The 12,728-nt window shown below is 35.6% G+C and overlaps 2 protein-coding genes across 2 annotated transcripts in view; both read right to left on the reverse strand.

Moving 5' to 3' along the window:
• Positions 1 to 12,728, reverse strand: part of LOC135848145 (arrestin homolog) — a 216,332-nt gene that overhangs the window by 190,173 nt on the left and 13,431 nt on the right. The window lies entirely within an intron of this gene.
• LOC135848353 (uncharacterized) lies at positions 880 to 2,115 on the reverse strand. Its single transcript, XM_065368253.1, has one exon. The coding sequence runs from the start codon at positions 2,113 to 2,115 to the stop codon at positions 880 to 882; it is 1,236 nt and encodes a 411-aa protein (XP_065224325.1).

Raw genomic sequence — 12,728 nt, forward strand, 5'->3', positions numbered from 1 at the left:
CTCATGGACCTCTATTTAACGATTTTCATCTAGTTGGTTGAAAACCCAAAGTAATTGCAATTTGTTCACCCTGAAAATCAACCAACCTATCATTTTGATCAACAACTCTCAAATGCAGCTGATAAATGCTATCTAGTCTCACAATAGGATAATAACACAACGTAATTGGTCTTTCAATGATTTTCTCACCACTTTCAACTTTTAATGGAAATTCATAAAGTGTATTGTCATTACGCTTCAGATTATCAACATTGCATTTAATCAAATTGCATTTAACTTTGATGGTGTGCACAGTAAAAATCTGCACAGGTAAATCTGAACGATGCAGTTCATTGGGAGCCAAAAGTCTAGGACTAAAGCCCAATGTTCGACCAATTGAGTTTGCAGGTCTGAAATCAATATGCAAAGGACTTTTGATTTCCATTTTGAATGTGTTCTTATTTAACCTCAAGAAGGTACCACTGTTTTTAATTTTATCCAAATTTTCAATATATTTAACAATATCTTGAATCTCATATGTACCAGTGGGTACAGTAAAGGGATATACTCCTTTTGTCTTTTTTGGAAGGTCGTAAGTGAGACTTTCAGCATTGGCATTGATAATATTATTGTTTGTGTCTCTGATCTCTATAAACTCAGCCTGAGGAATTTCATTATCCTTATCCACATCCACATCCACAAAAGTTATATTGTTATTCACTTCCGATATGTTGGGTATGTTGTTATAAGTCACAAAACTTTTCAAACAGACCTCGTAAGGTCCATTCAACTTGATACCATCTGCATATTCAAAATCAAAAATTGAAGAAGTTTCAGTCAATGAAATCTGAAATGCCATCTTGAAAAAATAAAATATCGAAAAAACTTCATTTGTCAATTCTATGTGATAACTTGGTTGTTCAGAGGATTGTAAACTGCTTTACAATCCATAATCATGAGTAGGTGTACCATTCCTTTATCAGGAAACCCATCATCTCGAAAATTGAAATGAATTTTTGTATTTATCAAAGAATCTTTGATCACTTCAGGTTGATGAGAACAGTCAATAATGATCATCGGAAAATCCGTTAGGAATGTGATGTAATCACAGACTGGATCTTCTTCTGGTCGATTGTAGTAAGATTTGGGAAATGCTTTAAACATTTCAAAAATATTACCACATTTATTTTCTGTGTACTTGATGTTCAAACGATCTTTAGGATATAACCAGTAGTTATTGATTTCCAACTGCACATTTTCAACATTTAGTAAATCAAATCTACCCATTTGTTTGTCAAGTTTTCCCACAACATCTTTTTGGAAAGCTATTATAGCATACTTGACTTTAGAATGAGAAACGGGAACATCCCACGTATATTCAGTAGTACCAACAGGTAATGTTGTGCTTTGATACAACCAATGACGAAAATACATTGTATAATTTGTACTGGTCAACACTTCTTTGCGAAGTTTGGCTTCTTTATCAATTCTCAGTTTTATGTGGCGCATACGCCAAATAATGTCTGTGAATTTGAAAGAAACTTGGTATTTTGTACCCTCCTTTGAGTAAAAACAATTATTGTCAGACGATGTACTGATATGAAAAATCAATGTTTGAGGTATACGAACAAGACATTTACGATAATCTTCAAAACAACCCATCAATTCAGAAAGAGGTTTAATAATTGTAAAGTACCCTGAACTATTGATTAGACTTTTTGCTCCTTGATAAATATTCCAACCAGAAAGACTTTGAGCCATATTTGGTCTGAATGAAGCAAGACCTTTCATGGTTGTTGAAATACCTGGTTTACGAATATCATCAACTTTATGTTCGCCAACTTTGTATTCAATGAATTCAAATCGATGTAAAATACCATTCAAATCAAAATCAATTTTACTTGTATCAATGTTGGTGACAGCTGTAGCAGTACCATCTGTGGCTATAGTATTTACACTGATTTGACCAGTAAACACAAGTCTACTTTCACAAGGTAAAGTAATGATATCTTCATTATAAACTGTAATGGGAAACTCCCCACCTGGCTGGTTAATGTTCTCAGATGAAGGAGGTCTATAGTCATAAAAATCATAACGTTCAAAGAAATTGTCATAATTTTCATTAGCAGGTGCCATAGTAATGATAATAACTTATCAGTGTTAGGTACCTCTATGTATAGTTTTTTTGAACCAATTTCCTATGTACCTTATCAAATTAGGTCTCAGGTATTTATACTTTCTTCAAACTTCTTTTTATACTTGCATTCATCACTCTCAACATCAATAACCAGAAAACCAAACTGTTCACGCCAACAATTGTTACACATTGAACGGAATTTCTCAAAAGTGACATCTGTGATGTATTCAGTATAAACTTGACGCAAATTCACTAAATCCTGCCTAAACAGTATAATGTAATTGAAATTTTCACGTATGCCACTCTTTTTTGGTATTTTTGTGTAAGCTTGACTCAAGTAAAAACAAGAAATATTACGATGTCTGCCTCTGAGGAAAAAATTAGCAACTTTATCTTGCTTTTCAGTCAGTACATCATCAAAAATCACAATGGAATCCATTTCCAAATCTTCAGGTTCAGGGAGTGATTCAACTTGTAGTTCTTGGATATTAATCATTTGCTTTCGACTTTTCTTATTTTTATTGTGCCCAGCTATGAGTTCACGCAGTGTTCCATACTTTTCCTGGTAACTCGTTTTCGAGCATAGATACAAATTTTTGTATGGTCTCATGTGTACCAGCATGGTAAGAAGTAAGTTTGATTTTCCAGACCCACTAGGTCCAAACATACCGCAACGGATCACATCAGGAAACATTTCTACTTTACGTTGTTTTTTCTTAACTTGATTGTCGAAATTAATCACTGTTATCGAATTTTTCAATCTACGTTTATCCATTGCCAGCTGTAATATAATTCTTCAACGTTTCACTAAGCAATGTAACCATAAGGAACTGTGTCGAAATTATCACAAATCACACGTTTATCAAAGTTGAAACCAAACTTCTTTGTCTGATCTGTGTTAACCAATTGCTTAGTCTTCACATCTCGAACAATATTCTTATCAACAGTGATCACGTTTGGAAATTCCTTATCAATCATCAGTTCCATAACCGATCCGGTGATTTTCTTCGCATTGGTATAGTGTAGAGTGAAACCTTTCACCTTGAGACATTCTTTACCAGTGTTTGTCTTGTAGTAGTAAGATTTAGGACCTGAGGCTATGAATTTGGTAATGTAACCTCCTTTCAGCTCATCAGTCCACTCACCCAACAAGTCACCAGTTGTCACGGTATTGGTTCCATCATCTACATATACAATTGAGTCAGTGTCGCAATAAAGAACTGCTTCATTTAATTTTGACAACTGATCGTAAAGTCTAAGCCGGGCATTAGCAGTTGTGAAAGCTGCAACGTAAATATTGGTCTTATAGTTGCGTTCAACATATTGATCTTTGAATTTGTAATTCACTTGAACCATTTCCTCAGACAATGGAAACACGTGAACATTTGTCAGCTTATCGTCCAGGAGAATTTTATAGAAACGACATGGATCCGTTAAGTATTCGGTATTACCCATGTTGTCTCGCTGTCCAAATTTACCCCAAAGTGAATTGAGGCATAATTTGGCCACAGCCCTTCTTCCTGGATTATAGGCAATTTTGTCAATATCCAAATCAATACCTTGATCACATTTCACAGCTGCGACATAAGCTTCTTTGGTTGGATATGAGTGCTCACTAGATTCCAATTTCACTTTCAAGAAATAGGTAATGTAGTCTTTCCACAAATCAGTTGATTTGTCAAAATGCCACACTTCGTATGTTTCCAGCACTTCATAACCCATCTCAATAGCTTTGTTCATTTCTCGAGTGGACCAAGTACCTACAAATTCACGTTCTGCATCTGTGTGGGTACACCTAGGCTGATTATCAATGGCACATTTCACGCATATAGTGAACAATAATTTTTCACTCTTACTCATCTGTACACGACATGGAAGAACCGGAATGTAGAGATCACGAGGTGGTAGGACTTTGCATTTAACAAATCCAAACCAATTCGGATCGTAACATGGCGGATTCAAAATCTTCATCGGATGTCCAACTGGATACGGATCATAATACATTACGGTCGGATACAGTGAACAGACATCTATATACTTGATTTTTCCATCAACACCATCAACTGTCTTCTTTAATTTGAAGACTTCTGTACGCCCACCAAAGAATGCATCTCGTGGATTTAGTGGCTCTATTACTTGGTTGTTGATCAAGTAACAGTTCTTAGAGTATTCTCGAGTTTTTTTCCATTTACATTCCCACATCTCAACTACAGTGTACCCAGCTCTTTGAAGCTGTTCTGTTCTCTCCACAGTTTTCTGGTATAGATCACCCATGCATTCGTGATTCACCCTGTTAGTGGTTTCTTCATCGAAGCAATCAGGACATCCATGCCAGAAACAACCGTGGAATTGGTAAACTGTGTTGGATGTGGAATCAAAGCCATCAACTTTAGCTCCACATATTCGTTTCTCACCTCCATTGCTAGCGTGAACAATATTAGGATTGTCAAATGAGTTTAGCCAAGATATTGAAACCTTAGAAAACTGATCGTGAAACTCCTTGTTGTCCACTGCTATTGTATTAGGCTTCAAGTATTTACTTCTATACAAAGCCATACAATCACTAGCAATGGTGGTATAACAGAATGGATCCAAATTGCCACTATCCAAAAAGTCCTCCCTGAATTTCAAGCATCCACGTCGCAGAATATCAACATCTGAACTACAATACTGAAACAATTCACTTTTCAAATCGAACTGGTAATGTTCTTCAGTCTTTTGTTTGTGCCAGTTGAGGAAATCTTTGCGTGCTTCTGCTTTCATTCTGTCAGGACAGTAATAATGTGCAGCTGGAATGTCTCCCACGTAATTTTCATTTTCTTTTGTATTGAAGAGATGAGGAAAGTAACCTTTCTTCAACTCAGTCAATCCGAAAGTTTTTGGAAAATCTGCTAGTGGTGACGCAATAAAGTTGTGGCTGTCAATGATTCGTAAATTTAGTGGTCCAATCTTCAGCATCATCACCTTACTACCTGAAAAAATTGCTTCTGGCTCAATTGTATTCTTTATGCAATATTGCAAAATGAAATAACTATCGTAACCTCGGGCATAGTGTGCAATTGCAGTGTAGTCCTTGTGCTGTTTATCAACAAGCCATGCACAAAACTCTTCGTTCGAATCAAACCAACATATGTTGTTGTTGAAATCACGTGTAATTATCAAGTTAGGTACATGTTGGCCTGTTTCTTGTTGACACTCGTAATCGAAAAATATATATTTTTCGGTATAAGTGCAACGTTTGTTTTCCCTGTTACACCAACTGGGACCACAATTCTTACACTTATATGCACATCTACCACCCATAGCAGGAATGTCCTTCATGAAGCATTTATGTATAGCTGTATCAACGTGTTGTTTGCAATTCCCACACTCGGAGTAACCACATTTATGGTCTACATCTGAACGCTGAACAACATTGCTACAACCAATACATTTAAACTCTTCTTTGCAGACAGTCTGTTTATGGTTTTTCAGGCAGTCCTTGTTGACACAATATCGGTTGCAATCTATACAAAGAACACGTTTCACATCACTGTGTACAAGTTCATTGCATAGCTTACACTTTTTACCTCCTGTACAGTTTGGATGTTCATCTGGATTCTGATAACCTGAATTACAAAGTTCACAGTAGTATACACTACCATAAAACCCTTTCATCGAATTAATTGTGTCAAAATGATTACCATCCTTATACAGGTAGATTTTCATTTCTTTTTCAATACCACTATAAATTCGAGGGTTATTAACTATGGCTTCAATGACCACAATTTGAATATCCAGGTATTCCTCAACAAATTTCATGTTGGCTATGGTCAAACCATTTTCACATGTGAAACCATCACCAGCATACCTATCAACCAATTGATTGTGCAACTTATTGGTTAGTCTGTTTTGAATTGGCTTACCTTTTCGTGTATCCTTAATTTGAGAATCATTCAAAGTTTCGTCCAAAATTTTATCAGTATGATGAGTCATACCAACAATAACAGCTCGTAAACCACATAACTTGTCATCATTTTTGATTTGGTTGATGCTGGTCTTTGTATGTTTATTCTTGGCCAAATTCAAGATCTTTGTTCGGCCTTCACCCCGTGGAATTTTGATCGTTTGAACGTGGAACTTGCATGCAAAAAGATCCACAGTTTCATCCGAAGTCAAAATTTGTTCCAATTTTGCCTTCAATGATTCAACATGGTCGTTTGTTTGAAGACCTGTTCGAATCGGTTGATTTAGAGCAGGGTTTGTAACCTGAAGGTCAATGAAATCACCAGATATGAAACCGGATTTTGTCTTAGCATATTCCATCATCTCATTCAGTGCTCTTGAGATGAGATCAACTCTAGGTAGTTTTTCAATATTTTTCCTCAACGTAATTCTATAAGAATGTTCTGTTAGGCCAAACTTTGCTCTTATCAATGCATCAACAAGAGTAACATTGATATATTGTAAAGCTACAGTACCTGGAGGTAAATCTTCATCATCGTCGTCACTATTGGTATCATCAGCAGCAGCGTCAACTGTAGGAGCATTAGTATTGGATGTAGAAGCACTAGTGCTGGCAACATTACCACCTCCACCTCCACCAATATATACTCTTTCAGCTTCTTCTTCTTCTTCTACTGGTTGAATACCGTGATCTGGATTGCCATGATCTGAATCATCATCACCATCACTGCTATTGTCACTATCAGGGTTGTCATCATTTGGTCCACTGTCTGAATCATCGTCATTTGAATCATCCTCATCTGAATCATCGTCAGTCGAGTCATCTGAACTATCATCATCATTGGTTGAAATTGTTGAGGTGTTAGAGGAGGTACTTTCCGTATCATCACCACCACCACCACCACCATTCAACAAATCTTCCAAAAACTGATCCATTTCAATTTCATTTGGTTCAGCTGGTATCATATTCGGGTTGTTGTGTCCATGAATAATTTCACCGCCACCAGCCCTTGCGTTATGATATTTATCAAGGCGCTGGGGTCTGGTAGGTTTTCGGGTAACCAAATACTCCAGAGGATCCACTTCATTTGTAATTTTAATGCAAGGTTTTGGAAACTCTGGGTAATATTTGGGCATACCAGGTCGTGGAGCGTGAGGTCGATACTGCGGCACGGGTCTGCTGAAGATTTCTTTAATCTTATCAGCCCGAGATACCATAGGAGTATTCACAACTGGAGGGTCTATATACATCTCCACAGCATCGATCTCTAGCTCCACAACTTGTCTATGTGGTTCCAAAAACGGTGTTGGATCATTATTTGAACCGAAAAATATATCCAATACATTTCTCGGTTCAGGCTGTTCTTCTTCAATAAGGTTGGGTAAAAGATTCTCAGGGAATAACTCTTTAAGCAATCCTCGTTGAGGTTCAGGAATTGAGTCATCACCCAACTCCATATCCTCAAGAACTTGTTCAAGAGTATCTTCCTCTGGTACCTCTACCTCAACCTCCATCTCCATCTGTATTACTACCTGTTCTTGTTTTTCTTCTTCACCATCCATTTCAGCTAATATTCCATCTACAGCATTTCTGGTTTCCTCGTTGGTGTAAAGTCCATAATCCTGGGTAGTTGGTTGTTGAATAATTTCTGCATCATCATCATCATCATCGATTTCCATCTCAGCAATTAAATCTTGGAGTTTATCTGCAGTTTGTGGTGGTGGTGGTGGTAGTTGTTGTTGTTGACATTCTTCTTCAATACTAGGAACTCCTGAAACAAAAGAAATCGCTTCTGCTGGCCTTCCAGCAAGATTAGTAGCATCATCATCATCTTCATCTTCGGTATCACTATAGTCAACTAACTTAAATTTCATTTTTTTAGAACCTACATTATTGATAATTTTAACACTAGAAGTCGATTTTTTACGTTTTAAACTTTTTTTGGTCCCTACTTTATCACTATTTAAATCTAAAGTATCTAAGGTAGCTAAGTAAGCACCCAGTCCTGGTCGTTGCCAACCATTCCTTGGTGCAGATTTATTAAATAAACTATTACTAAATGGGAAAATTTCCCCTAAATTAAAATTATCATTACCTACACTATTATCTAACGCTAACACTAACTGCAGTTTATTCATATTGAAATAATTCTTGATTCCCTTCTGCTTTGCCAAAACCCTCAACTCAACCACTTTGTATTGATTGTAATCAATACTAGGTGGCTGAATGGGAGCTGCAGCTGCAGCAGTTGGTTCACAAGCATTATTTGAATCAAATAAGCTGCAGTGAAAAGGGAAAATATTCCCTATAAGATGACTATTCAACAAGTTGAATAGATCATCTTTTTTCATTGCATGATGAAAACGAAGTGTGCTCTTCTTCGCTTCATCACGCAGTTGTTGTACTGTGTAACCCTGAAAAGGACTGACCACAGTACAACAAGAAGCTCCAAGAGCCGCATTGAATTCTGCATTTGAAGTAGTAGTAGCCATCGTATTACCAGTTAGCAAGAGATGTTGGCAGGAAGACATTCTAGAGCACATTAACTTTTCTCTCTCACCACAACTCTATTTATAGTTTTTTCACAGACCCTTCTGGGCTATCTGCTCTCTGATTGGCTGATTGGAAAAATCCAATCAACCAATCATAGCACAGCACAGTTGCACTGGCATTCGCCTCTCTTTGAATCACTAAGAGTCATTTTTCCCTTACACACTTCAAACAGAAGTTTATCTGCACACACAGCTGCATAAATCATTAAAGATTTTGCTGTATTGTGATTGGTTGAAATTCAGCCAATCACAAAGCAGATAACTCAAATAGATTTGAGAAAAAACTATAAATACTGGTTACATAACTCAAGTTAATCATTTACTCAGCTGTCACTCTGACAAGTGCTTATATACACATAAGAGGGAAAAATATGAAAAAAATTGGTAGATGCAGAAATGATTTGTGAAGAAGAAAAATTTGCCAACATGTTTTGTGTAGTAAATTATTTTCTTCACAAATCATTTCTGCATCTCCATGTGTACACTGAAGAGAAAAAACAGTACATGCAGAAATGATCCGTGCAGAAAAAAATTTGCCAACATGTTTTGTGTAGTAAATTATTTTCTTGACAAATCATTTCTGCATCTCCATGTGTACACTGAAGAGAAAAAACAGTACATGCAGAAATGATCCGTGCAGAAAAAAATTTACCAACATGTTTTGTGTAGTAAACTTTTTTCCTTCACAGATCGTTTCTGCATCTTATGTTTTTCTCTTCATGTACTCCACACACCTCCCAAAAAATGGTAGAGAAACTCTACATACTTCCAGAGATGGTTTATGATCATCATTAACCACCACAAGGAAGGCCAGGGAACCCTGGTCTTTTACCAAAAATGGTAGACTTCAGTCTACATACCTCTGGTGGAGGGCCAGACCTCAATTCATTCGAGAATAGGATGAAATATTTAAATTTCAAACCATCTGGTCTTGATTTGAAAAGCAGAGCTGTTTTCCACCTTATATAGACATGGCTACATACTTTATCTAAGAGTAGTAAAGTATACCATTCAACAATGCAGGGTAGGGTATACACTCATAGACTAGCTGTGTACCAGAGCTCTGCTGTTCTGCATAATGAGAAGTCTGTCATACTACACCTGTATTTATAGTTTTCTAAGGATACCTTCTGGCCAATACTGCTCTCTGATTGGTCAGTTTGTATTAACCTGCCAACCAATCAGAATGCAGCATTTGTGTCAGTGCAGTCTCTTGAAAACTATAAATATAAGTACATTTCACTACTTTTAACATTCTGAACCTTTGAAGGCTTTGAATCAAGTTGCTGAGCAGTCAGCATGAGTATGAGTGTAGGCAAATAACCATAACGCTAAAATAACGAAATAAAGTTATGTTTCGGTTTCCGTTACTGAAAAGTTATTTTGGTGTACCTAGAAAGCTGAGGTCATGCTGATTCCAAAAATATCCCCACTTGCAACTTTTGGAGCTTTTGGAAAGCTTTTACAAAACCCTCAAAATGCCTTCAATTACACCCTCTGTTTGAAAAAAGAATCGATTTGCCCATATTTTCAGTAAAACTAAGCAATTTTTTTATTACTGCAACTTTTAAAGAGCTGTAGTTTTAAAACTAAGCGTCCTACAAAAATTTCTCGCGAATGAAATTGTAGAGAATTCAATTCTCTTTCAGATCACTCTCATCAGATTTTTGCTAGGACGTACGGTTCGTGCAGTATATACGAAAAACTAAAAGACAAAACCATTTTTTCAAGTCATTTTTTTCTACTTCAGCTTTTGAAGTGCTGGTTAGGTTAGGTTTAAATACACATAGTCAACACACCTCAGTTAGGTTAGGTTCAAATACACATCGTCAACACACAGGGCACTTTGGCCAGTCCAGTCTAGGACCCCCAAAGTATCCGTGTAAAAAAAAAAATGTAAAAAATAAAAATGCAAAAAAAAAATTTGAAAAAAAAAAGTAGACGGGACACTTTGGGTTGGCGCCGGAAAGTCTAGGACCCCCAAAGTGACCCGCCTACTACTGAGATGTTTCCATTTCATTTCATTTAATACAGACTTGGAATGCACTAGTCGAAAAACTATCTGTGTGATACACCTACTTGATGCTTGGAATTTCAGAATTTTCTTGAAAATATATATATTTTTTTCTTTTATTGCGTAAATATTTTTCTATACTTAATTGAAAGGTGTATATTTCGAAATTATGAATTCCTCTACCTATCTTCCTTTATTACTTTTTTAAAAAAAATACAACAAATTTTAAAAATAAGTATAATTAGTAAGTACATCTTGGGCAATTCGTGGACGCAGACGTCTGTAAAATGAGCTGAGAATTATGTTGAAATATAAATTCAAAATTTGATTCCAAATTATTTGATCGCTTTATAAAGCTCGGAGTCTGCAAACCCACATACTCTTACGTAGTTTCAGTTGCTTCTTTAATGAACAGATTATTAAGAAATAAATACGACCATACTTACCCTGTATCGAACGAATACTTACTTGAAGGGTGCATAAAATTATGTAAGTATTTATTTTCATAAAATACCGCATTTCTTGTACCTATTTGAAACATGAGAAACTTGTGTTCTACGTAGGTACCTAACGTACTTGTTAAGACGTAATAAATATCCAGCATCCATTTATGCAAAATCTCCACTTCTCTGACCTTTCCCATAGTCGAGATACCCCAGTTTCATACTTTTCAATCAGTATGCTTTATAAAGCAATTATGCATAGATAGTTTAAATTGTGGTGAAATGTTTCTCCAAAAGATAATATTTCAATATCAAAGTTATAATATTTCGATGATTTTCCACGATGAGATACTTATTTGATAAAAATTGTTTCGCCAAAGTTGTAGATATTTAATAATACTCGTAGAACGGACTATATCTAGTGAAACGAATACCATAGGGAAGGGTAAGTCAGATAAGTTTTCATTATAGTATTCTTCATCGTCATTAAGACGTATAAATATCTATAGGCATACCCGTATTAATATGGACTGGAGAAATGAGCTTATGCAAGCAGAAAAATACTAGTAGGTATCTACCTAGCTATATATATGAGATGAACAATCAGAGAAATCAACAAATTGAATATACTCGATGAAGCGTGGTACCCCTATCTGCTTTATAATTTCGAGAATTCTCGTACGAAATTTTCTTACTGTTCTTTTCGCTGCTCTCTAAATATAAATCAGTCGTTTCCTACTGAAATTCAGTAATGTTTCACTGATTCATAAGAGGCAAAATTGGATTACTAGTGAATCAGTAAAACATTACTGCTGAAATTCAGTAAAATTCTTTACTTTTGAATCAGTTAAAAAAATACTGAAAGAACAGTGATTTTTTTACTGATTCAATAGTTGTTTAATTACTGAAATTTTGGTAGATGTAGTTTCACTATGCTAAATCAGTAAGAATACAGTCACGTTATTTTTGGCAAATTACGAGAAAAGCAGGCTCATGAGAAAAAAAGTAAAGTGTTCAAAAAAGCAAAACTAATCATGCGTGTGACGCGCGTGTTTTATTTTGCGTTTGTTGAACACTTTACTTGTTTTCTCATAAGCCTACTTTCCTCATGAATGACGTGCCACTTTTTACTATTTAGCGAGCTATTTGATATAATAACAAAAGCCATAAAAATTACAAAAAGCAAAATAAAGATGAATTAGAATCAATACACCACATTACGCGTATGTTACACCTAGGTACTAGTTCTAATTCACCATTAACTATCACTTCATCGTTATTTTTATAGTTCGTTATTGTACCAACCTGAAAACAGCTACATGTCACATATACTGGGAAGGTACATCATCCATCGAACGCAAACACCCAATGAAAGATCAAATTTATACATTTATTCAACAATTAATTGCAAAAACTCATTTAACTAGATCACAAATTATCCACATGTTTACAACATTCAATGCAACTTTCGCCATTTTGCATAACTGTTATCAATTCAATTTACCGATTTGATGGTTGGTGTGTAATTACTGATTCAATGGTTGATTTTTACTGATGACCCAGTGACTTCTACAAGTATTACTGATTAAACAGTATATAATTTTTATTTACTATTTGAATTAGCAGTGTTCTACTGGTATTATTCAATAAAACTGTG

This window comes from Planococcus citri, chromosome 5, assembly GCF_950023065.1.
Source record: "Planococcus citri chromosome 5, ihPlaCitr1.1, whole genome shotgun sequence".
Classification (NCBI taxonomy): domain Eukaryota; kingdom Metazoa; phylum Arthropoda; class Insecta; order Hemiptera; family Pseudococcidae; genus Planococcus; species Planococcus citri.